The sequence below is a fragment of the Podarcis melisellensis genome, assembly GCF_964234715.1.
Source record: "Podarcis melisellensis genome assembly, chromosome: 1".
In the NCBI taxonomy this organism is placed as follows: Eukaryota; Metazoa; Chordata; class Lepidosauria; order Squamata; family Lacertidae; genus Podarcis; species Podarcis melisellensis.
In genome coordinates, this window is record NC_138528.1 from 29,680,296 (window position 1) to 29,707,454 (window position 27,159).

At 43.7% G+C, this 27,159-nt stretch overlaps 1 protein-coding gene across 3 annotated transcripts; it reads right to left on the bottom strand.

The window, feature by feature from the left end:
- LRRC74A (leucine rich repeat containing 74A) lies at positions 1 to 27,139 on the bottom strand. 3 transcript variants are annotated; one of them, XR_014168707.1, is made up of 16 exons: positions 26,851 to 27,138; positions 24,777 to 24,899; positions 23,237 to 23,412; positions 22,216 to 22,323; positions 20,465 to 20,561; positions 19,285 to 19,334; positions 18,062 to 18,143; positions 14,453 to 14,538; positions 12,257 to 12,451; positions 11,173 to 11,268; positions 9,234 to 9,377; positions 6,448 to 6,555; positions 5,215 to 5,300; positions 3,445 to 3,522; positions 1,399 to 1,473; positions 1 to 206 (listed from the first exon to the last, which is right to left on the bottom strand). XR_014168707.1 is itself a non-coding variant. In XM_081912988.1 (15 exons), exons 1-14 carry the CDS (start codon positions 26,885 to 26,887, stop codon positions 3,462 to 3,464), a joined length of 1,449 nt encoding a protein of 482 aa, XP_081769114.1. In that variant the 5' UTR covers positions 26,888 to 27,139; the 3' UTR covers positions 1 to 206; positions 3,445 to 3,461. The 3 variants fall into 3 exon arrangements, 2 of the variants coding, with proteins under 2 accessions (XP_081769114.1, XP_081769113.1); XM_081912988.1 differs by lacking the exon at positions 1,399 to 1,473 and having other exon boundaries at positions 26,851 to 27,139; XM_081912987.1 differs by lacking the exons at positions 1 to 206; positions 1,399 to 1,473 and having other exon boundaries at positions 3,303 to 3,522.
- Positions 27,140 to 27,159: the final 20 nt, after the last annotated feature.

Here is a 27,159-nt window from a genome sequence, read left to right on the forward strand (position 1 = left end):
TTAGCCAATGCATCAATTTTATTCCATTCCTGCCCTTTTTTCTCTCCATCTACAGAGGCTGGATAAAGCCTTTAAAGAAAGAACAGCCCTTTGATTGGATCGTCATCCTTGAACCCGGGAAACCAAGAGCCAATGCAGATGTTTGAAATAAGTACAATATACAGTCCTCCTGGGCTCGCTTCGTTCTCTGCCATTAAGAAGCCAACCTGCAAACGGAACAGCAACTTCTTTTATAACTATGGAAACTTATTATCTAGTCCTGACAAAGCATTTTTCATCCTCTAGCTAAGTCAGAGTTTTAGCTAAGTCGGCATGCTATTTTGGTGTGTATTTTCTTATATGCCTGAGCTTATTTTGCATTTGCTTCCCCCCAACCCACCGAATAAAAATATTTTCAATGATTTAAGACTCTTCTTTTGCCTTAGCTTACTCAAAGACTGTGAACTATCAGTGTGCCACATTTCTTATTATCAAACTTGTATAATATCATATTCCTGAAGAGGGGCAATGGTAAGATTCAAAGTACCCTGTATTAAGAAAGAAATGGTTGCACAAATTTCATAGACTCACAGAATCATATATCTGTTACAGATCTGCCTTTTACTGGATTAACTACTGCTATGGAACTTAGTCATACCATATTTTCCCATGTATAAGATGACCCCTATTTTGGGGGACACCAAATTAAGAAAATGGAGGGAGATTGCCCAGAGTTGTTCAGCTTTTTGTGTGTGTGGGGGGGGGGGTGCTTGCCAAAAACCGCTTGCCCAGTTGCCACAGTGGCAGCCAATCATCAACAGGCTTTGTCACAGCCACCAATCACCCGCCAAATCGCTGCTGACAATCTCCTGCTCACAGCTGCAACCAATCGCCCGACCCCCCCTCTATACTATAAGTGTATAAGATGACCCCCAATTTCTAACATTATTTTATAACAAAAAAATTGTCTTATACACGGAAAACTATGGTAAATCTCATCTAAAGGCTGGATCTGCACAAGAAGCATCTTGGGCTCCTCTAAAACAGCCACATATGAACTCAGTTTAAAGGACCCCTGACCATTGGGTCCAGTCGTGGCCGACTCTGGGGTTGCGGCGCTCATCTTGCTTTACTGACCGAGGTAGCCGGCGTACAGCTTCCGGGTCATGTGGCCAGCATGACTAAGCCGCTTCTGGCGAACCAGAGCAGCACACGGAAACGCCGTTTACCTTCCCGCCAGAGCGGTACCTATTTATCTACTTGCACTCGATGTGCTTTCGAACTGCTAGGTTGCAGGAGCAGGGACCGATCAATGGGAGCATTGTGGGGATTCAAACCGCCGACCTTCTGATCAGCAAGCCCTAGGCTCTGTGGTTTAACCCACAGTGCCACTCGCATCCCTGAACTCAGTTTACTCACCTTTAAACTTTTGACATGGTGACCCAGCCGCTCAACGGTTCTCTGTATCTCTAGCTAAGGGCTCATCCAGATGACCTGTTTATGCAGCATTTCAACCTGATTTGCTTACACAAAGCTTACAAGGTGGTTAGACTATGTTTGGTCTTTATTGCACATTTCCTCTGCTTTGTTTATAGGGTGGTTATATGACAATGAGCATTCATTCTGCATTCATCCTAATACTGTTGTGGAGTGTTTGCACATCTTGTAATGAACCATTCATTCATTTCAGAGTTTTCCATGTATTTCTCTGTTTCTTTCAAAACTACAAAAAGTAAGTGGTGTGTTTTTTTGTTTTTTTAAAAAAGAGGGGGATTTGTTGCACTTTAAAAGAGCACTTTAATCCACTTTATTTGTGCAAACTTAACATTCTGATAATTCCTCCTGCAAAATACTGAGAAGGGAGGCACTGCAGATCACACAGCCCAGTGTTGCTACTTTGCAAAACAACAGTGCCTTGCAATTTGCAATGCAGCTAATCTCCTTTGTCACGCAGTGAAGCAAGAGAAGGATCTCAGCTCTTGAAGAAGAGCAAAATTCCTTAGGAAGCCTCAGCTGTTTTGAGAAATTTGTCCAGATCCCACAGGCATGCCTCAAAATGTGCTGACTGGAGTAATCTGAAGCACAAAAGACAACCTCCAAATCTTTCTTAGGGCTTATCCCCACTTCTGCCTGTCCTGTGTCTAGAAAGCATGATTCTGAGCATGGGTTTTGCCTTTGCCTCACCACTTCCCACCAGAAACTCCCTCTTTAGTGCTAAATCGGAACAAATGGGCAATCTGCAAAAAACCCGGTTGCCATTTGTTCCGATTCAGCACTAAAGTGTGGGTTTTTCCAGGGGAAAGTGTGGGACAAACAGCCCATAGTCATGTAGGAGTGGAAATTTATGCAGGTAAAGCAAATATTGTACCTGCTAAAATTCACTCTTCTGAAAGAAACAGGAACTCAGTATGCAAGGAAGGCAGACTGATTGGAACTTTTACGCTTACTCTTCATCCTTAAATCACAGCAATTTGAAGTATCTTAATGTTTTCGCTTTTAGTCTACAATTATGCATACTATCTTAATGAATACAAATATTTAGGAGCATAAGTACATCAGTGCCTGCCTTATGCCAAGTCAGACTATTTGTCTACCAAGCTCAGCATTGCCCATTCTCAGGCCTCAGCTGTATTGTAAAGTGCAATATACAAATGTGACACTAGATGGGGAAGGTGAGCTATGGCAAATTCAATATATTTCCCCCCCCAAAAAAAACAATTTAAAAAAACATTTCACAACGGGTTTTTAATGGGTGTAGATTCCATTTGACTGTCAATATGGATTTACTTCCACATCAGAGCTGTATGGCAGGAAAGTACATGGCTGCTGAAGGGTTGAAATATAAACAAATCACACAATGGGAGAAGTGTGTGTGTTATTCCTCACTTGCCAGACTAATTTTTAAAAGAGCTTGCTTCAGAAACAGCAAAAATGTGTCTTTGTTTCAAGCAGAGATGGGGAACCAGCGCACTCCCGATGGACTACAACTCCCCCCATCTCTGACCATTGACAATGCTGGCTGGGGCTGATGGGAACTGGAGTCCATCAACACCTGGAGGCTCTTCACCTCCTGATCTAGAAAGCACTAAAACTGCTTCTGCCACACTATAAATATAAAGCATATTAGATGATGATGTCTGAAACGAAAAGGATTTCGCAAAATGGCATGAGCCTAGGTGGGAGAATCATGACAGGAATGTCTAACTGGTGACCATGACACACACAGTTCCACATGGGAATGTAAAGATAATAATAATCATAAATGCACTGCTTGGGGGGGTTGTACTGTGTTTTCTAGATTCTGTATTTCTTTCTTTTGGAAATCAGTTGATATTTCAGTATATTTTACGATCTCAAGTCAAGACTTTTGATTATTTCCCCACTTCCAGTACATCTCCCTCAGCCCACAGGACATGTTTCTTAGCTTCCTGACACAACTTATCCTTCCATCCTTCACTGGCTGACCTCACTCCTGGACCTGATTAGCCTTCTTCCTCTTCCACCTCCTCAGGCTTCTTTTCTGGCTCCTCAACTTTATAATTACTAATTTGAAAGGCGAAGGAAAAAAACCAGTGAGGATTTGTTTTTTGAAAAAAGAGAGTTCTATCCAGTCTTGCAGAAGCAGCATGTTGCACAATGGATCTTTCCTTTCCCTTCCACTCTCTCCACCCCCAGCCCATGCTGATCCCTTTACCCCCTGAAAAGCATCTCAGGAGGCCGGGGGGCCTACCAAACATGGTGAGCTATGTCATATAGGCCTGCAGTGGGAGGGAGAAATTGCCCAAAATTGGAGAACAGAGCCTTGCACAGGCTACCTTTTGCTCACGCGATATGGGATGCATACCTGATTTTTTTCTCCCTCATCCCCCAACAGACCTTTGAAAAGAACTTAGCACTGGGCACAGAACAAACAAAGCAAGAGTATTTTTGCATGTGTGCTGCTTTCAAACCCATAGTCAGATCTATCCACCGCATCACATGTAGAAATCGGCTTCGGGCACATAATTACCCCCTGTGTGGCTGTGTGCCAAAGGCTCAGTCCTGCACATGATGCTGAAGGCACATAACCAGCCTGCCAGAGGCTGGAAGCAATATGCGCTGGCCATTAAGTTGCGAGCTGCCCGAACAATAAACCCGATAGCAGGGTTCTCCAGCTGTTTTTGGACTACAACTCCTATCATCCCTAGCTAGCAGGACCAGTGGTCAGGAATGATGGGAACTGTAGTCCAAAAACAGATAGAGGCCCAAGTTTGGGAAACCTTAGCATATAGCATTATCACTAAAACAGTTCTATTATCACTTTAGAAATGAATCTACATTCAGGCTCTTAGGAAGAGTTGAGGCCAAAGGCAGTATATTAACTGTTTTTAATTCTGACATTTAAAATTGTTGTAACCCATCCTGGGACATGCTACTGAAGGGAAGGTAATAATTTTAACACCACCACCACCACCAACAACAACAACGAAGAGACTGAATTTACAAAGGAAAGAACAAGGAAGAAGCATACAAGATTGCCCACCCCTTAAAGGTAAAGGTAAAGAGAGCCCTGACCATAGGTCCACTCATGACTGACTCTGGGGTTGCGGCGCTCATCTCGCTTTATTGGCCAAGGGAGCCGGCGTTTGTCCTTAGACACCTTCCGGGTCATGTGGCCAGCATGACCAAGCCGCTTCTGGTGGACCAGAGCAGCGAACGGAAACGCTGTTTACCTTCCCACTGGAGCGGTACCAATTTATCTACTTGCACTTTGATGTGCTTTCGAACTGCTAGGTTGGCAGGAGCAGGGACCGAGCAACGGGAGCTCACCCCGTCCCGGGGATTCGAACCGCCGACCTTCTGATCGGCAAGTCCTAGACTCTGTGGTTTAACCCACAGCGCCACCCGCGTCCCACCCCTAAGAGACCATCCTTAGCACCTTCAGACCTTCTTAGTGGCTGCTCCCAGACTTTGGAATTCCCTCCCTAGAGAAGCTAGACTGGCTCCCTCCTTGTTGTCCTTCCTTGTTGTCCAGACAGAGCCTGCTGACTCCTCCTAACTAAAAAGAACACCATGGAGGTCAGTGTGTGACCCTTTTCCAAGCAGATTTGTAATAGGTGAACAATTTTGGAAGTCATGCCATAGGAAAATGCAGACCTGTGGCCTGGTTGAGAGATCTATTTGATCTCTTGAGGGAAAACCAGAAATTGAGAAGAGAATAGAGTAACAGGCCAAATCTGGCTACCGTTTACTCACCTGTAGTCCACGTACCCCGTCCTGCTTTGGTCTAGCTTACGCACCAGCTCCACAACCTGTACCCGGTCCAAGGGGATCTTTTTTTGCTTGTGATACAAGAAGAATAACATTATTGAAATGGAGTACAGTTACATATTCCAGAGATGGGGAACCTGTGATCCTTCAGATGTGGATGGACGACAACTGCCGTCATGCCTGGCCACTGGCTTTGCCAGAGCTGGAGTCGAGTAACATCTGGAGGGACAGAAGTTCCGCCCTCCTGATATATTCCTTCCTCTGTTGGGTGGCTGTAAGGTAATAGTGCCCACCTCCCTCTCTTCCCTATCTTATCTGCTGAGAAAGGGACCATGCAACAGACGGAGCCTACTGATTCATCCTAACTCAACACCTCTAAACACATCCTGTTTATAATAATACACCTCAAACTGCCGGAAACATAGGTGCCAACTCCCTGGGCCCCGGATGCCCAAGCACCCACAAAATTTCCCATGAAGGGGCTGGGAACCCACAAATTTCGGTGCCATGGCCATGCACACTGCATGGCACCCACGGCCCCGGGAGCCAAGCTGGCACTCCTGGCCTGAAACACAAGGTGGAAAACCCAACTCTCATGACCCTCGCTCACCACTTCCAATATTTATGTCCATTACCAATTCTGAATTTTAATTTAAGCACCCACCCCTGCCCATTGCCAATCTCACATCTAGACTTTGGCCAATAATGTTTCAGCGCATCCACACTGATTTGTTTGAGTTATGTGTTCAGATGGCTCAATCTCTGCAACTCGTCTCGTTCTCTAAACAGCCACGACCTCTGCCAACAAATGTCACAGCTTTTCCTGACTGTTTGATGAGCCAGTTGTCTCTCTTCCCATCTGCTTCTCTGTACCAGCAATACTTACGGGGATGAAAATGAAATATTGTAACAATAAACCACAGGGTTTGTGGTAGGTACTTGGAGTAGCTAGAGATGTACCAATGTGAGAAAATGAGTCTTGTTTTCATCTGTCTACACTAAACATTTAAATTGCTTCCACACTTGCTTGACTGTTTCATTTTCCAACAATGGAAAACATGGGAACTGCAGTTCTGGGAAAGGGCTGAAGTCCTCCCAGCCAATATTGCCGACACCCCAGTGAACTTGCAAGACCCAGGGGTCTTTGAGAGAATCCGTGATAATTTAAACCAATCAAATCTCTTTAAAATTCTAGTATAGTCGGCCTCTGGGACATACCAGCATCATGGTTCTTCGAAACTCCGCCACGGGAATCTTCATGTTGCCATATTTGTCCATATTCCTAAAGAAGTCCCAGAGCCTCAACTTGTGTTCATCTAAATAGTTCTAGGAATAGAAAATAGAAGAAACCTATGTGAGACCAGAAGTCTGATCCCTCTCCCCTGGATAGAATTTACTGTTTTTCTTATATGTTCAGATTATATCTACATCTTGGACTTCTGATGCAGAGGCTACATTTTCTGTTGCTCAAAACCACTAGATAGAACCACTCTTGAAGCGATTCTGCTTATTCTTTTGCTTCCTTCCTGTTTATCTTTAAGCTTTTACAATACAAATATGTTATTGGGTGCTCTTTATGAACTGAAAATATCATCCATTTACTTAAATCTACCCATTGCAGGAATATTCAAGGCATTAAACAGGATTTTGGATGGTACAGATGGACCCTAAGATTAGTACAGTGGTACCTCACAAGACGAATGCCTCGTAAGACGAAAAACTCACAAGACGAAAGAGTTTTTCGTTTTTTGAGTTGCTTTGCAAGACGAATTTCCCTATGGGCTTGCTTCGCAAGACGAAAACGTCTTGCAAGTTTGTTTCCTTTTTCTTAAAACCGTTAATACCCAGGGAATCCGTGCTTGGCAAGACGAAAAATTCGCAAGACGAAGAAACTCGCAGAACGAATTAATTTCGTTTTGCGAGGTACTACTGTACATGCTTCTTAGTTGTGGCACTCACTTAATGGAATACCCTCCCCAGAGATGTTCATCAGGCCAGCTCTATTTTCTCTTTTAAGCAGTTAAGAACAGTGTTGATTTTTATAAATATGTCAGTGCTGAGGAAGAAGTTAAGATTATTTTTGCGCTGTTTTATTCTCTTGGATTATTTTATCACCATGGGATTTATTATTGAAATGTTTGCTATCGACTCAAAAGGCCTGGTAATAAATTGCAAAATCAAAAGATACTGGAAGAGGTCTCTCGCAACTTGATACACTGCCACATGCAATTTAGCCTGCAACCCAATACACATTTACCGGTACTTGGGAGCAAGCACTATCGAAGACAATGCAACTAAGCTGTGAGTAATCTAGTCAAATTTTAAGGTGTTTATATTTCAGAATTGTGGAATGAAGATTTGGGCTGACTCCAGGCCTGGGTCTTCATATTGCTAGGAGGAGACTCTTATATTGGCTCCTGTGAACCTCTGTCCCAGCACAGCAGTTTATGCCCTCAACATGTAGGGGAGTGATAGCCAATGTGGTACCCTCCCAAAGCTGATGGACTCCCATCAGGCTCAGCCAGTGTGGTCAATGATCAGAGATGATGGGAGTTGTAGTCCCTAACACCTGGAGTATGCCACTCTTACGGATTACGGTAGGTCAGGTTGGAGAGTAATTGCTTTCTCTCCAGAAGTACTGTAATGTTATTTCCCCATTCAATAGCACCATCTACTGAGTCTTGTAGAGAATGCATGCTTTTGAAAACAGGAGTCGACTAGGAAGCTGGTTTATGTGTAGCATGGCCAGATTATTATTAAAGGTCTCTTGTACCTTTAATAATAGTATTTTTATTATTTGCACTCCCTCCATCTGACTGGGTTGCTGCAGCCACTCTGGGCAGTGAAGGGTTATGTCAAAAAGGCATTTTGGTTTTAAACTCTTCTAAAACAAGGCTAAGGGATGCGGGTGGCACTGTGAGTTAAACCACAGAGCCTAGGACTTGCTGATCAGAAGGTTGGCGGTTTGAATCCCCGCGACAGGGTGAGCTCCCGTTCCTCGGTCCCTGCTCCTGCCAACCTAGCAGTTGAAAGCACATCAAAGTGCAAGTAGATAAATAGGTACCGCTCCAGCGGGAAGGTAAATGGCGTTTCCGTGCGCTGCTCTGGTTCGCCAGAAGCAGCTAAGTCATACTGGCCACATGACCCGGAAGCTGTACGCCAGCTCCCTCGGCCAATAAAGCAAGATGAGCGCTGCAACCCCAGAGTCAGCCACGACTGGACCTAATGGTCAGGGGTCCCTTTACCTTTACCTTTAAACCAAGGCTAGTGTAAGTGTGCTGTTTTCTGATGTTTAACAATATTTTAGTGCTAATTCTCTTTTTTGAGACAATAAGCCGAATCCCTTTTGATGTATCTCTGTTGTCTGTTAATTTTGGGGGTGCCCAACTCTTGAGTACATCCAGGTTCCAACATCAAAAATTCCCTAGAACTGAGAATCAGGTTACATGTCAGAACTGCAAGCTTGCATGCAAACTACACACTTCATAACATTGCTCCAGAGGAGAGATGAGGGAAGCAAGCTCGGGGTAACAGCAGCCGTGGCTTGCACCCGTGCCAAAAACAAATGAAAACCCCTGTACATTTCCTTTAAAATGTAAAAATTCCCCATGGATGGGCATGTTGGCCCCCCAAAAGAGAACATGTCTGGGATTAACCAGACCTATGGCAACCCTAAGTAACCTCATTTTGATGAGCAGCAAAAGCATGGCTTTTAAGGGGTGTGCTCTCTCCGGTAATGCAGTGTTCCTGTAGTACAAGTGCAGCCTTGAGATAAGATGTGCAGTCTGTAAATAACCAGTGGTGGATGCACTGTTTGAAAAGCCGGACTGTGCAACAAGGCCACTAAGAAAGGAATGGGAAGCCTGTGGCCTGTCAGTTACTGAACTCCATTTGATGGGAGCCTAATCATTGTTGGAATGCCACGGGTTCTCCACGGCTACCCAAAGAGAAGCAAACTCTCTCTCTCTCTTTGACATGACAAAAATGCGAGAAGAGGACCTCACCTGAATCAGCTTCATTGCATCTGGCCGTGGTGGAATCTTATGGGCAACGTGGCCTCCAACTCCTCCATAGACGACATCTAGTTCAGGCCGTATGTCACAGACTACATCTAGCAACCTGATGAAGCCTTCATTCACCAGCACATTCTAAAGCAGAGCAGATTGGATTTAGGGCAGACAGGCTAGATCCCATTTCCATATACAGTGGAACATTGGAAGCCAAACGTCTCAGAAGCCAAATGTTTCAGCTCCCAAACTCCAACGAACCGGAAGTGAATGGTTCCATTTTTGAATGTGCCTCAGAAGCTGAATGGCTTCTCTTTTTCCTTTTTTCTCAATGGGGCTTGCTGACTGCCCCATTGAGCCTCGGTTTTTGAATGTTTCAGAAGCCAAACGGGCTTCTGGAATGCATTATGTTCAACAACCGAGGTTCCACTGTAATCGGTTACAATGGGATTACAACCCTGGAGCCTCTCTGGTTGGTTTCAATGTTGAGGGGATAGGCCGAGTGTACCTTATGCAATCCATCTCAATCAAAATTTGGGGCCCAGGCAATCCAAAAATTGAATTCTATGAATAGAACAAATGCTCTCATTTTGCATAATTGATTCTGCCCCCTTCTAACTTTTTGTTTACTTTGGTATTTACACACACACACACACACACACACACACACACACACACTCTGCTATTTATCCAAAAAAGGCCTCCAGTGTGATTTGCCAATCACTAAAAACAGCCCCTGTCCTCAGGTTTATAATCTAAAAAGATGCAGCACAAATGGAAAATGGATTGAACCCAGGACAACACCCTGTGGCTTCTCATTTGTCACTTTTCCAGGATGACAAAGAACCTTAGTGAGCACTCTTTGGGTTTGGTCAGCCAACCAGTTACAAATCCATCTAACAGTTATCTCATCCAACCAACATTGTACCAACTTTCCCAGAAGAATATCATGGGGGACTTGGTTAAAAGCCTTACTGAAATCAAGATACCCTATGTCCACAGCATTCCCTTGATCCATCAAATTGGTAACTCTATCAAAAAAGAAATGAGATTTGTCTATCATGACTTGTTTTTGAGAAAGCCATGCTGGGTGTTAGTAATCACTGCATCCTTTTCTAAGTGTTCACAGACTGACTGTTTAATTATCTGTTCCAAGACCTTTCCTGGTATTGATGTCAAGCTCACTTGTTGGTAGTAACCCGGGTCTTCTTTCCACTCCTTTGTGAAGATGGGGACAACATTTACCTGCCCTCAGTCTGCAGTGACCTCATCTGTTCTCCAAGAATTCTCAAAGATTATACACAGAGGCTCTGAGATTACAGCCACAAGCTCCTTTGGTACTTTTGGGTGAAGCTCACCAGGCCCTGGAGATCTGAATTCTTTTAAAGTAGCTAGGTTGTTCCCTTACTACCTCTTTTCCTATCTTGGGCTCCTGCTGCCTCCTTGCATTGTTTATTCTGTTATCACCAGATTGGGCACTTTCCTCTTGGGTGAAGATAGAGGCAAAGTAGGTGGTGAGGAGTTCCGCCTTATCTCTATCACCTCCTAGCATTTCACCGTCTTCTCCATGCAGAGGACCTACTACTTGTTTGCTCTTCCTCTTGCTTCAAACATAGCTGAAGAAACCTTTTAAAATTATTTTTAACCTCTCTTGCAAGCCTGAGTTCATTCTGAGCTTTGGCCCACCTGACCGTTTCCCTGCAACTGTTGGCTACTCGTGTATACTCCTCCTTCATGATTTCCCCTTTCTTCCATTTTTTAATAGATGCCCTTCTTAAATCTCAGCTCATCTGTAAGCTCCTTATGCAGCCACACCACTTTCTTCAGATGTCTCACGCTTTTCTTTCTTGCTGGAATTGTCTGCATTTGTGCCTAGGCAGGATTTCAACATTATGAATTATGAGGGCTACTGAACTCTCCCTTAGCATCCTCTTACCGAAATATTGATTTCTTCCATTTTGGTGCTTGTGTTCTTTCTGACACATGAGACGAGAGCAATGGCGCCTTCTACTGTAATGGGATTGTGGGACATCTATAAGGAAAGGAAATCAGAGATGATCTGAAGACAGGAAAGATTTCACTTGCTTGAAAGGAATGCAACATCAGTAGTCCTAAGGTTAAAGAACTGAGTTGAAAGGTCTGGGATGGTTCCAGTTCTGACATGGATATTGTGTGGCAATACATAAACGCTTTACCTCAGTTCTTGATCTGAGAAATGGGAATTATAGTGACAGGACTAAGGGCAGTGGAACGCACTGCTTATCTATTGCCATCCATGGTGTGCTGACTGGGAGGTGGCACATTGGACTGACTGAAAATTTTAACAAATCAGTATGTACTGTATTTACCGTATATTTATTGATGTTTTATTGATGTTTTTATTGATTTTATTCTTATAGTTTGCACTTTGCTATATATTTTTATGAAAGTCCATTCATAAATAAATAACTTGTCCCAATTATATCTACTACATCATAACAGTACTGTAAATATAAGCAGATCTTTAAAGTGAACAATAATAATTTAGTCAGGGCAAAGCCTAATCACTATATAATGTGGGGGAGGGGCAGAGATATTTCTTCTTTACTTTTTCCACTGAGTTTCTCATTTTTAATTTCATGTCCGCCTGATTAGAGAACTGTAGATGTAGACATAGCCTTTCCGCTAACAAACAACAAAAAAACCTTTTGGTTTAACACGTTTCCTCCAGTTTGGAATGCCCTTCCTTCAGCTATACCTGAAGCATCATCAATTATTTGCTCCCAACATCTTGTAAAGACGTATCTTTCTCTGCTGGCTTTCCCTGATCAATAGGCTGGACTTTGTACCATTTGACTTCTGCTTTTATGATATTGTTCTAGTTTCTTTAAGTTCACTTGTAGGGTTGTTGAACACTTAGACTTTAAAAAAAAATTACGTGGCTTGGGAATACTTTTGACTAAACAATTTACAAAAACAAAACATCTTTCATATACCACATGCTGCCAAACTCCAAACCAGCTCAGAAAATAAAATCCTACCTTCAGGATTCTAAGGGTACCATTAACTTCTAACCCCTTGCACAACTTTAACGTCCCTTCATTGTTGATATGGTTGCTACTGATGTCCAGCTCATTTAGCACATTGTTGACCTTGAGGGCTTCCCCAAGGGCCAGAGCACCCTCATTCCCAAAACCGTTCCATGAAAGGTCCAGTACCTTCAATGCTCCATTGGCCTCCAGAAAGAGAAAGAGAAAAAGAGAGAGGAGAAATTAACATTTATTTGTGGTTTCATGTATATGTTCTTTTTAACCCTGTAAATCACCCTGGAACCAGTTCTGGAGACATAATAGAAATAATAAAAATAGAACTCTTCAGGAGGATCACAGAGACAAGGAACGCCAAGGGAGTGCAAACGGACACCTTCATCTGCCCAACTGCAACAAACCATGTCTCTCCCATATCACTACCTATAGCCACAGCAGGTGCTGTAACTCCCAAAGGTTTGACTTTACACACCTTTCCCCCCACCAAGGCACACTCCTCCATTGTCTCCCGAGACAGATGGGTACCAACTGAGGGGCTTACTTCCAAGAAGACATGCTGAGGATGGCACTGTAAAGCTCTCTGTTGGTTAAAGTCCAGTTTAATTACAATGTGAATGGCTCTTCCAAAATTCCTTTAGGATCAGCTGCAGGTCACAAAATCCTGTCTGCTCCTTCAGTGCCAGTTTTCACATAATGGTATCTAGCTTGTACCCTTAATAGCACCACCAAACAATAAAGTAACTCGATTTCCTCTTGGTGCCTGCCCAAACACCAGTGATTTTATTATTATTTTTAATCCTTTTAGTGGTGCCAGGCAATTATGCCAGCTTATAACCCACCAGCCAAAATTTTCCTCACAGGGCTAGTTTATATTCCAAGCTCGTGGGTTGTGGTTTTAGTTATGCTTTTAAAAAAAATCACTGCTGTACATTGCTTTGAAATCTTCTAAAATATAAACTGGCGGGGTATAAAAGTGTTTGGAAATAATAAATAATAGTGCCCAATTTGGACTTTGGCCCATACTGGAATGTGGGTTGACTTAGAGGGGCCTCACCTGGAGTGTGCAGCTAGGTAGGTACGGCATACCCACGAAGTGTCCCAGGAGGGAAAGGGGGGGGATCCTGTTTTTTCAAGCAAGACCACAGTGGCTCTTTTGGGTGCCACAATATCACACGCTACCTTGTCCCCCCAAAAAAAGCTTTTTTGGTGCAAGATAGTGGCACAGGTGACGTGACTTGCCCAGGAGCGCGTCCTGAATGTCGCTCATCCCGTTTTTTTATCTGAAAAAGTTGGATGGTGTGGGTATGGTACTGCCTTGCCAGGTGCTTTTATCCCCTAAAAAAAATATTTAAGGGTACTCTCATTTTGACTCAAGTGAATCACTATTTTATAGTTCAAACCGGGAAAAATAAATACAGTAAATGGACAAAAGTACGAAGAACATACATTGTCTCATATTACACAGCTGACAGCTCACAGTTGTTTTCCGACTCGTATTGAAATACTGCCCCTCAATGAGGGCAAATTTTCATCAGTAAAACAACACACATCCACATTCCACACTGCTTCACACATTAAACGCTCGCTTCCGTCTGAGACTCAGGAAACATCATGACAGGAAATGAAGCTGCCATAGGAGGTGGTAACAACGAAACTGACCAATCAACGTGCTATTCAATGGAACTGACAATTCACCGTGCTAAAGAAGAAACTAAAAATTTTAACATTTTGAGTTTCTTCTCCCGTTAGATTCACAAAATGTTTAGAGGTATGCATACCCCTGCGCCCCCCCCAGGAAAAAAGCACATGTGCCAACTCCCAATGCATGCCCGTTTTGCTGCCACACTGAGCATAAGACAATCCTGCTGGATGAAGCCAATAGTGGATCTACTCCGGCATCCTATTCTCACAGCGGTTAAGCAGATGGAAACCAGAAAGAGGGACCTGAGGGCAACAGCACTCTCCTCGCCACCCCAACCATCTATGAGATGGGGCAGTAAAAGGTACTTTCAGCAGCAAGGGCACCCTGTTTGCTGCTCTTAATCACCACAGGCCTCTTTCCACCATTGCCTCTTCATCCCCACATGCCGGCCCTGTTCAGGCATTATTCCTGAATTGGTCTCCAGCCTCGCCTTGCTCCCGGGATCCTCTCCCCAGGATCCGCAAAGGCGAGGCCCAACGGAGTCTTACCCTGAGGCCTGCACTCAGGGCTACAGCCCCTTTCATGCGCAGGTGATTCCAACTCAGGTTCAGAACCTCCAGCGATTCATTGTTGGCTGAGGAGAAAGAAAAAAAGAAAAGAAAAAAAACTTGCTGAGGATGCAAAAGATTGGGGTGGGTGAAGATAAATGGCTCTCTGGAGTTGGGTCTGTGATGATCCCAGACTCGCATTGACATAATTAGGACGGCCCTGGGATTTTTGTACATTTCAGGGGTGGTGGGGTTCATATTTGGGGGCAGGTCGGTTCTTGATATTAAATATGAAATGGCTGAGGGCTTTTCTTTGCTTTTCACAAGATTTTTTTTTTGTTGGGGGAGTGTGTTCTTGCCATTAAATATGAAGTGGCTGAGGGTTTTTCTTTGCCTTTCACAATAAAACCTTCCTGCCCCTTCAACCTTCTGCCTTCCCCACTCCCTGCAAATGCCTCAGCAGCAATGATACAGTCATGACATACAGTTGTTAACAGTGACGGTTCTTTCCCAAGGATGTGGCCTGTTATGTACTGAAGTTCTCACCCTGGGCCAGCAGGGGGATACTGTAGATAGTTTTCACTCAGGTCCACGTCAGTTATTTTAGGCGGGAAACCCTGGGTTGTTGTTGCTACAATGTTGATAGCCGGCTGCCTATAAAAGCAGGCCGGCTGAGCTGTTTGCTGTTCAGTTTTCTGTTCCAGCTTACAAAATAAAGAGCTGCTTTGGAGAAATCGCTGTGTCGTCTGCCATGTCTACCCACTATTCAACATGGCCAAACTTCTAAGGGGCAACCTTCTGAAGGGGCAGACTTCTAAGGGGCAACCAGTACAGTCATACCTCGGGTTGAAGTAGCTTCAGGCTAAGCATTTTCGGGTTGCGCTCCGCGGCGACCCGGAAGTAATGGATCATGTTACTTCCAGGCTTCGCTGCTCAAGCATGCACAGATGCTCAAAATGACGTCACGTGCATGCACAGAAGTGGCGAATCGCGACCCGCGCATGTGCAGATGTGCAGACGAGGGTTGTGTTTGCTTCAGGGTGTAAACTGGGCTCCGGAACAGATCCCGTTCGCATCCAGAGGTACCACTATGTGTGTGTGTGTGTGTGTGTGTATACCGCGGGCGCGCACACACACACACACAGATACACTGAAACATAATCAGTCAAGAGTTTCTGAGGTGATTCTAATTCTGGGACCCAATTGTGCCTCTGCGGAGCTGTGGTGGAAAGAGATCTGAGAAAACAGTTGGATTCCTACACATTCCCAGAAGCTTTCCCTCTTGGTTCACAGAAGTCGCCAATTTGGTGTCCCTCAGATGTTGCTGGATTACAGCTCCCACCGTAGTGGCTGGGGCTGCTGGGAGTTGGAATTCAGCAACATGTGGAGGGCACCACCTCACAGCTGCTGGAATGGCACATCCTTTTTTTAGAAGCAAGCCTTCGTTTCCAAGCCAGATTTTGACGGAGGCATAAGCATATCAAGCTATCTATCCACCACCCCCTTTGGCTCTCATCATAATGATGGATTTATCTGCCTCTTGCAGGCATGCGCTGACCTTCACGCTGGATTAATAACATTAACAATGCTGAATTGGTTCTGTGAAAATGCTATTTCTGCTAAGGGGGTAAGCTCCAGACTAATTTCAAGGAAACTCTTATCTGGTTAGAAATCATATATCTGACATCCATTTTAACACCAAAAAATGTGTGTTGTTTGTGTGCAATGGAAATGCTCTAAAAGTTTGGGGTGTTATTCCCAGGAAGAGTATTAGAAGCTTATTTGTCCAATAAGTGAAAAATCAAAATTATGTTGTACAGTGGTACCTCGGGTTAAGAACTTAATTCGTTCTGGAGGTCCGATCTTAACCTGAAACTGTTCTTAACCGGAGGTACCACTTTAGCTAATGGGGCCTCCCGCTGCCGCCACACAATTTCTGTTCTCATCCTGAAGTAAAATTCTTAACCCGAGGTACTATTGCTGGGTTAGCGGAGTCTGTAACCTGAAGCGTCTGTAACCTGAAGCATCTGTAACCCGAGGTACCACTGTATATCTGATAGAAAGAAGACTAAAGCAAGTTGACAGGGTCACCCTTGGAAACTACTGCTTGAATGTTTCATGGTAAGGGCAGCCTTCTTTTCCTTTCACAACAGGGAAGGGCAAAGCTACCCACTATTCCAGAAGTAAACCGAATGCCTCAGAGGCACTGACTTGGGCCCCAGGTTATGGCTGCCCAATGGCACCTGTAATGTAACTTGACGTCATGATGTCACTTTGGGTCGGCAGGTCAGCGGCTCTTCCGAGGCTTCAGAGATTACATCCGAGACCTTGCAAGACCTCCAAAAGCAACTTCCAGTTTCCACCAGAAGTCTCGTCAGGTAACCGGAAGTCGCGTCAGAGCCCCGCATTGTGGGTGCTAGACTTGGCACCTATGGAATGCTTCCTGGCCACAACATGGTCTCAAATCCATGAAATGATGAGGCTGCTTATTTATTTTGCATTTCTGCCTCCAGAGCAGGAGTTAGCAGACTTCAGGTTTGTCAGACACACTCCAAGTTTTTTAAAATTAGAACTCAAAGATTTATCAACCAGAGCCAGTTAACAAATGGCACAGAATGCCTCTGAGCACATTATGAGCCGAGAAATTTGTTTTCAGTACAAGAACTGAAGTGAGCTCGCAATCTTTACACAAGAAACTCCTTCTGATTAGCTTTCTTTGTTTTGGCAGTCCGCCATACATCTAAAGCACTGAAAGCACCTGGCTTCCCCCAAGAAATCCTGGAAACTGTAATTTGTTATGGGTGTTGGGAACTAGTTTGGCAAGGGTGAAACTAGGATTACACAGTCAAGAGATATTATAAATGGTCAGGAATCATACTGTATTTGGAAGGCAAAGTACCAACATTAAAATACATGCATGCTATATTAGCTTTCCCAAAGTCTTCTTTAATTCTTACATTTTAAACAAATAAATTTACCAATGCACTGCTTCAGAAGGAGCCATTGCACAATAGGCTTTTTGCAGAATAAATGATGAATGGGTTAGTGGATCTGCTGCCTGCTAAGAATGCTTAATGTGCTAGTTTCCACCTGTGCTATATTTATATATTTGCAAATAAGCCAACTGTTACAAAAGCAGCAGAAGACTCCAGCGATCTCTCCATACCCTCCAACATTTCTCCAATGAAAATAGGGACATCCCATTATATAATGATAATTTTACTATTTATACCCCACACATCTTATTAGGTTGCCCCAGCACTCTGGGCAGCTTCCAACAAATATAAAAACATAATAAAACATTAAACATAAAAAACCCTTCCCTATACAGAATTGCCTTGGGGGTCACAAACCCCCATACTCTCCAATGAAAATAGGGACATCCTAAGGAAAGGTGGGACATTCCGGGATCAAATCAGAAACTGGGATGGCTTCTGTAAATCAGGGACGTCCCTGGAAAATAGGGACACTAGGAGGGTCTGTCTCTCCTCCAAAAGGAAACCAAACAGGTAGTGTTGCCTCTTGGAACTTCTTCCTGCTTGTGGAAGCAGGGAGCACGTAACTCTTTGGTTCCACTGGTAGCCATGTAGAAATAATGAAGACGGTTACCCAGCATCTGTCCCAGCTGCTCTCCTCCCTTGTCGGCAAACTCATTGTGGCTGAGGTCCAGCTCTATCACTCTGTAATTGACCTGTGGAGAGAAATGGTGCACAGACCTACAAGCTCAGTTGCAGCCTTCAGACCAAGCACTGGACCTAGACATCCCGTTTTCCTAATTTGTAGTATCTAATGATCATTGCTTCCTGTGCACATAAACACCCATTTGTGGTGTGCATCAACCTAGTCCACCAAGATACTGACAGTGATGACAAAAGAACATAAGTAAGAGCCTGATGAATCATGCCACTGTCCCATATAGTTCAGCATCCTGTTCTCAGATGCTTGTGGGAAAGTCACAAGAAGGATTTGAGCGCAAGAACAATCTCCTCCTGCAGTTTCAAGCAGCTGGTATTCTGAAGCATCACAGCAGGTATTTTTATAAGTTGGCATACTCTCAGTGTCTGGTTCAATGCACACCTTACCCCAAAGTTCTGCCTCTGATTAAGATTTCAACATTTCAAATTTCAATACAGTGACCCATCAAAAAACCCAACCAAAAAAACAACAGAAACTTCAGCAGCAATAATATTTCACCCAAGAGGAAGTCAACAAGCACAAAGGAATTCATTCCCTGTAGTGGAGCATTGGGGGCAGGGAGGATGAAACAAATCGTGCTCAACAACAGTGTGCTGCTATTTCTTCCTTTTTACTCACAGTACTGAGTACATTTACTTGAGAAGAACATTGTCAATATTCCCCTTCCTCTTTTCTTCTGGTCTCTTATTCTCTGATTCTCTGATACTCCCTCCCCAGTACTCCAGTGCATGGAATATAATGGTACCTCTTACCACAGCACCTTCCGGGCAACCCACATTTCCTCTCAGGGCTAAATTAAACATGAGAAGCAGTTCCATTAGGCTCTCTTATGACAATTTTAAAAAGAAAGAAAATCAGGTGACCACTAGGTGGGCAGAGTGAGAGGCTCTTCCCTTCCTGCCATTCGCCTGTTCATACTTTTCTACAGACAGCAGTTTTTCTATCCCATCTCCCACCTGCTGCATGAATAAACAAAGTTTGGCAAGAACGATTTTGAGCAGACAAGGCATGAAGTATCTTCTCTTCCCACTGCCACAGGTCATTGCCATCCCTCACTTTGAAGAGTGCATCATAACCTTTCATTTACAGCCTTTTGCACAGACTCCCAGAGTTTCCCCAGCTCACAAGTTACTCACCATTAATGATTCCGAAAAATATGGTGCTGTCTCTTCCCTAAAGTTGTTTCCTGAAGAGGGAAAGAGGATGCTAACAGAGGGCTGTTTCACACGAGTCAATTACCTGCATTGACCTCACTTCCATGTAGGAAAATCACACAGACAACACATGCAAAGTACATATATCTGTTGTGCATGACTGAAACAGCTGCATTTGGAGCTGGAGTCCTCCTGTTAAATGTACCATAGGCAGTGCTTTTTCTTTTCTTTTCTAAAAAATGTTGAGGGGTGTGCTTACCCCTGTGTACCCCCAGAAAAAAAGCACTGACCATAGCTTGTTGCTATGAACTTGTTGCTCAGTACATTACATGCAGTTTTCCTTTGTAGAGATTGACTTGTGTGATGTGTTCCCCAGACATGGATTGTGTATTACAAACGTCACACGTCAAAACAATGCAGAACAAAGCAGAGGTTTAAGAATGTTTCTCTCATTTCCTTCCCTCCTTTCTCCATCCCTATTCATGGCTCTTTCCAAAGGGCTTACAGACTTCCTACTTGGCTCAGATGTAATGCATGGCATTCACATTCATGCACACATAATAGAATCAGAACATTAGAAGGTGGAGACAAAAGGGAACTTCTACTGGTATTAACGGCAAAGACCAAAATTCTTCCTCATACACAATTTCAAATATGTACAGGTCGAGACTACAGTCTAATTGAAATGGGGTAAAAGTGGACTAACAGCTAAATACTGCTGAAATGTGGACAGGCCCTTAGAAAACGGTATGGTTGGCTGGCATCATGAATAGGAAGCACTCCACACTGCAACATTTTGTTGCAGGTCCCACTTGACCCTCACTCATCTATAACAAAAACATGAAAATCTGCAGGTTCACTTCTTCTTCTAGCCCCAGTATATGTCAGAAGTAGCCAAGAATTCAGGCACAGGTCTTCCCAGCCTTGTTGTCTAACATCCCTCCCCAGCTTGGTGCCCTCCAGATGGTTTTGGACTTCCAACATTCATCAGCCCCAGCCAGCATGGTCAGTGGTCAGGGAGGGATGAAAGGAGCTTCAGTCCAGAACATTTGAAGGACTCCAGGTTGAGGAAGGCTACTTTCATGTGTTCCTGTGTACAGTATTCAGAAATATCAGTGTTGCTGCATCATTCCACTTGTGTCTACAGAGGTAGAAACCATACCTGAAAGCTGAACAGCCCGGATATTCGAAATATTATTGTAGAACATCCTGCAGATAGCTTCAGCTCCGTCTGTGTTGAGATGATTATTGGAAATATTCTGAAATGCATGGGGAGGGGATAAGGCAAGGAAAGAGGACGAACATCTGAAAAGGATGAAGTTGTTCTGAATAAAGAGGCATTTGAGGAATGTGACCACTTACCCCCAACATGGTACTATCCAGATGTCATTGCACTACATCTGTAATAACCCCTTACCACTGGCCAAACTGGCTGATTGGCATTGCCATCCAAAACATCTGGAGGGCACCAAGTTGAGGAAAGTGGAGTCGGACCTTTGCAAAGATACAAAATGAACTGGTACACACCGCTCAGATTCATGTGAGGATCACAGACGCCAACTGTATGGGGCTGAGGACAGTTTAGCCTCCCCCCATGTGGGGGGACAGAGCTGAGCCCCCCCAATCTTGCACACAATGAAGGTCCCCCCCCCATTGTGGTGCAGAACTCGGCACCTCTGGTGAGGATTAAAACTTAGCTGATGTTTCTGTTCTCCAAATGCTGTGATGCACTTCTCTGCAGTTTGAACATCTCAAAATATGCATTTAAATGTATTATTAAATAAAATACAGAGAGAAAGTATAAATATGTATGTCAATGTTAATTGCACCAAAAATGCATATTTAATGTGCATATTTTTCATCTGAAGCAGGAGAGAGCAGCATTGAAATAGTAAGATGCGTGAAAGGAGAACTTAACCTTTACCCTGCTGCACTGGCCCAGGCGAAAATCCATCCCCACCTGCTATTTGCACAAGGAGGGGGGTTTTCATTGTTTATGATGCAAGTGTCTCTCCTGGTGCAAGCAGCAGTGAGTATTTGTTGGGGGCAGCACTTTTGGCGAGACCTTGGCAGAAGGGAAAGGTTTATACTCTCCACACTCTGCAGTTCCCTACTATACTATACCCTCCTTCTAGATCCTATTTGCATTTGAAACAACCTGCATGTTGAGTGCATTAATTTATTTAAAGTCATGTGTATTTGGGCCCTGACTTGTTGTATTCAAAAACAGGATGGCAAGAAAATGTGACATTTTCTCCTCTCCTTACAATTTCAATGCACATCTATGGATAAGCTGCCTGTTTTTCAGATTTGTGTGAATATGGGCCCAGAGCATGATGTTATTCTAGGGGCCAATGCAGAATTCAAAGGATGAACTTACGCATGGATCTCAAAAGACTGTGTGAAGATGCTACTTACAGGCAATACTGATATGGGCAATGGTACATATAGAAAGATAAATTTAGCTTTGAAAATAATTTGATGTGGGGCTTAGCTCTGCTGCACATGGCATTTCTGCAGAGGGCCCTGGATGGTCTCCAGGCTCTCACCACCAGATAAGGAGGTATATCAACAATCTCTTGCTCAGGGACTCCCAAAATCCTGAAGCTGATCAATCCACTACTAGGATTCTGATGGTTTTCTAGGGTTCCAGACCTAAGTCCTTCCTAGCCCCTGTATCCGAGAACATATTGAAGGGGTGTGGGCTGAACATGGGACTTCATACATTGAAAACATGTAAGCGATTACTGTGAAATGAGAAGGCCAGTGAACAGTTTCCAGAGATAAACAAGAAAAAGGTTGTAAAAGACTTTGCACATCAATAATAGCAATAACAATCAATACCAAAAAAAGGAATGAATTCGTCAAGTAATTGAACTCCCTTCACCCTCCATACAGGGAAAGATTGGGTACCATCTCCTGGATGTAGCAGTTCTCCCGCAGCATCTGTACCAGGTATGTGGCTCCTTCGCCCAGAATCCAGTTATCTTCTAGCTCTAAGTGGGTGATGGTTGTGTTGGACTAAAGAATGCAAAGAGGGATAGAGAACTACAGGAAATCAGCAGAACTGACTGACAGAAAAGGCCTTTTAAAAAGTTCTCTGTTTGCCCAAAATATTAGTTTTCGCAGCTCGACATCACAAAACCACAAAAAACTGTAAGCCCAGACAGCTAACACTGGAGTTAACGTTAATTGGATGAATGCAGCTAATGGGCTTTGTTTTTAAAGTTTAAACAGCAGCTAGGCAGAGGAGCAGATTAGGACACCAATGGGATCTTTACTCCTAGATGAAAAACAGCTTTGGGAGAGGGAGAATTTACAAACAGGAGACAGATGAATTATATTGGGATAGTTGTGTGTGTGTGTGTGGAGGGGGGGTAGTTTCCTCTTTAGACCCCGGCTCCCTCCGCCAATAAAGCGAGATGAGCGCTGCAACCCCAGAGTCGGTCACGACTGGAGCTAATAGTTAGTGGTCCCTTTACCTTTTTAAATTCTCTGATCAAAATCACACACCCACACCCTGAAGGCAGTAGTTACCATGGGAGGAAGACAGGCTGTTTTTTGTTTGTTTGTTTGTTTGTTTACATCTTGGCTGTAAATAGAACCTCTTAGGTTTACAAAATTAATAATACAGGTACCAACCTTTCCCCTAGCAGGGCTAGTAGGAGCTGGGAAATGTGATTCTGATGGGGAAAACAGTGTGGGACCAAGTTGCAGAGTGTAAACAAAGAACATCAATACAATTGCAATTCTGGTTAAAGCTCCAAATGTGAAGGGGAAATATGGGGACAGGGAAGTTGCCATCTACACAGTACAGTTAACCAGATCTAGTGATAAGACAGTGTCCTCTTTCTTCCTACATTTAAGAATAATCTTCTTTCTCCCCTATCAACTTGATGTGAAATAGTGTGGACTATTATTTTGAAGTACTTACAACCAGAGCAATGGCAATGGCTTTCGTTCCCTTGGGTCCAAGCCCATGATGGTTAAGGTTCATGACGGGCTCTTCCATGTTACGAATGAAGTACGAGACAGGAACCACTCCTACCAGCTTGCAAGCCTCTATGTAGAGTTCTGCACCCTTTATGGTTGCAAATGATCGGTCAACATCTGGAAAAGCAAACTAGTCTGATTGGCATAGCATTTCCCCTGTGATCACTACAAAGAAAACAGACGTGTCCTGACCTAGACTTCAGTAGCACAGTCGCTAAGGAAAGGTTTAAATTGATGGCCCCTAAAATATTAGGCAACTGAACACCTCTGAAGTTCTCCCTTATGCCTTGCAAATGTGCAAAATCCACGCTGAGTCCAGGAAAAAAAATCATAAGATCACAAATATCTCTATCCTTCCATTTATGCCAAGCCTGCACTGCAATATGCTGTAGTTAAATCAATCCTATTTATGTTCAAGACAATATCAACCAGGTAAACCAATACAACAAAGAAAATCCATTTGCAGGGTTGATGTAGGTGCACATTCTTGTACATGGCTGGTCCACATTTTATTTGATGGTTTCCTGATACAGATGTCTCTGTACATTCACTGGCTGGGCTACTGGTCATATACAAGTAAGTGCAAATAGAACTACCATATTTTTCGCTCTATAAGACGCACCAGACCACAAGATGCACCTAGTTTTTGGAGGAGGAAAACAAGAAAAAAAATTGTGAATCTCAGAAGCCAGAACAGCAAGAGGGATCGCTGCGCAGTGAAAGCAGCAATCCCTCTTGCTGTTCTGGCTTCTGTGATAGCTGCGCAGCCTGCATGCGCTCCATAAGACGCACACACATTCCCCCTTACTTTTTAGGAGGGAAAAAGTGAGTCTCATAGAGCAAAAAATACAGTAGATTGTGGTTCCTGTATAACATTTTGAGGCTAAGAACATAAGAAGAGCCTTTCGGATCAGGTCAATGGCCCATCTAGTCCAGTATCCTGTTCTCACAGTGGCTAACCAGCTGTCTATGGGAAACCTGCAAGCAGGATCTGAACAGAGAAACATTCCCCATTCCCCTTAGGCTTGCAGCAAATGGAATTCTGAAGCATTACTGCCTTTGATTGCGGAGCAAGAGCTTAGCCACTGTGGCTAGCAACTTGCGTTAGCCTTCAGTTAAATAAGATTGACAAGGCCTACTATTGTCAAATAACTTCGACACTGATATTTGTGGCTGATCCATGTTTTGTTTTGCCTTGATGAACCAGAATGAAGGTTATAGAGGCATTCCTCAGTTTAGCAACAGAACCCATACTTTTAAACAGACAACTACTGACATGGGTGTAGCCAAGATTTATGTTGGGGGGGCAGAACCTCAGTTAGTTTATTTTTATTGATTTGCTTGATTGGGGGGGGCAACTCCCCCCCCCGGCTCTGCCCATGACTACTGAGTGTCCTTGACAAAGTCACTACTATCCTACAAGGTTATTATGAGGCTGAGGGGAAAGGTTTGGCTGGAAGACAAGATACTAAACAGTCCACCTTCTATCTCAAGGTCTGTGTCAGAATTTTCATCCCTTGACTTCTCTTCTGTTTTGTCAGTGGTGTCAGTAACAGACAGGATCTCTGCAGACGTGCTGCCTTCCGACATCTCGCCATACTCATCTGGAATGAGATTAATTGCACACATTCTGCAGTAGGAATACAAGCACCTTGCTATGCCTAGTATACTACACAAGAAGCCCTCGTTGCCCATCAGTGAAGCCATTCATGAACCCAAGCGCCTTAAAGAGCTTTCTCTCTCCTTCCCCATCCATGGATCTTTGCCCTTCTCTCCAGTGTGCATGACACTCACCCAAAAGCCGTCAGAGGTTGATGGTTGCTTTCTGCTGTGAGATCCAGAAAAGTCCACCACTAGCTGTCTTGTGATGTTCGCCTTGCAGTGGGTGTGTTGATCATTTCAAATGAGGTTCTCCTCCTTTCTCACACCTTTGTCATTTCTCACACCTACAATCACTTACCGTGACTGGGCTCCCCACATTTTGTTGACCCCACCACCTAAAATGATGACAACTGCTTTCATCTCTTTCTTGTGTTGCTAACTTGGAAGACACACCGGCTGTGTTTTGTATCAGGCAGAGAAGGCTCTGGAGGTTGGGGGTGGGGATTGTGCTGTTCTCTAATAAGATGAAATGGTTTGAATGCCACTCTGCACAGGCACTGGAAGCAAGATTTGTAACTAGATGCTATTAGATGTGATTCCACCTCTCTCACCTCCAATTCATAATTTATTTTACAATTAGGCAGAAACAGCATTGGAAAACTGCCCCTTAAGACAACTCAAACTGTACAAGGGATTTGTTGCTATACCTCGTCCAGCCAAATGAAGGAAAGAAAAAAAAATGTGTTACTCTTTATTCAATCTCTTTTTTTGCACAGGGTGTTCAACCTCTTCCTTCCACTTACTGGGTTACTGAGCTGCACTTCTGCAACCTTCTTGAGTGTTATTCAATATTTAAGCTCGACATGAATGATCCCCAGTTCAGCCATTCAGGTATTGATATGGGTGGAAAAAAAGAGTGCTAGTTGAGGCCATTGACAGGTGTGTGTTGGGTTTATTGGTTTGTTTTTTCTTTCTTTCTTGTTCTTGTATTATGTATTTTGTGTTTCTATCTTGCGTTTTTGAGTTGTGAACTGCCCTGAGGTCTACAGATGGAGGGCAGTATACAAATTTAATAAACAACAATGATAATAAATAACAAAACTGATAACCACAATTCAGAATGAACTGGGCTTCAACACTGTCTTGACTTACAGTCAAAGATTCTGGTGGGTGCTGGGAATGGATGAAATAAAATAATATAGAATAAAGGATCCAAAAAAGCCATCTAAGGTCAACCCCTTATTTTGAAAAGCGAAATGGGCCACCCAAGCAGGGTTGGTCCAATAATTTTTGCAGCAAAGGATAAGGTAGTGAGCTCCTTCCCCGGTTCCATATTCAGAAGCCAGCTGGATGGGCAGCTGAATGGTGCTTCAACACTAGGGATGTCCCCTCACTGTACCAGACGGCAGCAGGCAAGTGAAGGGATGCAAGACAAGCCATGTGGCAAAACCAAACAGGTAGGAGGCCTAGGTGGAATGACTGAGAAGCTGCCACTGCCTCTACATAGCATCTGCTGCCCAAGGCAATTGCTTTACTGTGCCAGCCTTGCACAGATGTTCTTCCCTAATTCTGCTCCCTCCCCCCAGTCCTACTAGTCCAGACAACCTTTCTGTTGTGGTAGTGTGTAACCCTATTTAGTGATACTAGTGGTTGGTTCTTCTACCTCAGCCTCACTGTTGTTGCCTGTTTCATCAACCTGAGATTCTTTATAATTCCTGGCACATGTGAGCATCACTTCCTAGTTTCTTTTTGTGAAAAAGATTGCTGTGGGGAAGGAGAGTTGGTTTCTGGACTCACTTAACCCTGAATACTTCAGAGTTTCATAAGACACCAATGCCCTGCTTTCCATTTTTGGCTCTTATACATACACAGATAATTGTGATTTCTGCTAAAGCTCTAAGGGCATTCATTTGGTGATTGCTGTTTTAAACAAAACACATACAACACTCTCACCTTCATCCTCCTCAAAGTCAAAGTTCAAAAAGTCCATGGTGTTGTTAAGGAACCAGGCGGTCTGCTTGTGGATTCTTCCCTTATAGTGTTATATGTAATTTATTGTGCTATTTCAGATTTTTTCGAAACAGAATCTTTACTGGAGTTACCCAACCATAACAATTTTTTACATCACAGAAACATTTCCATGACCTAAGGTGTCAGCTGGTGATGTGGAATCCCAGATGGGATTGTTTCTGATTAGGAAGACATTTCCTAGTCACTGGGACTGTCTGAGTGTTGTGCATGCTGTTTGCCTCCTCTTGAGTT

Bases quoted from the DNA above. Each gene is read 5' to 3' on its own strand.
- LRRC74A (XM_081912988.1), bottom strand. From the start codon at position 26,887: ATGGACTTTTTGAACTTTGACTTTGAGGAGGATGAAG. The intron at 24,900-26,850 runs GTGAGAGTGTTG...ATCTCATTCCAG, and splicing joins TGACTTTGAGGAGGATGAAG to ATGAGTATGGCGAGATGTCG. The intron at 3,523-5,214 runs GTGAGTAAACGG...CTTTCAAATTAG, and splicing joins ACGGGGTACGTGGACTACAG to TAATTATAAAGTTGAGGAGC.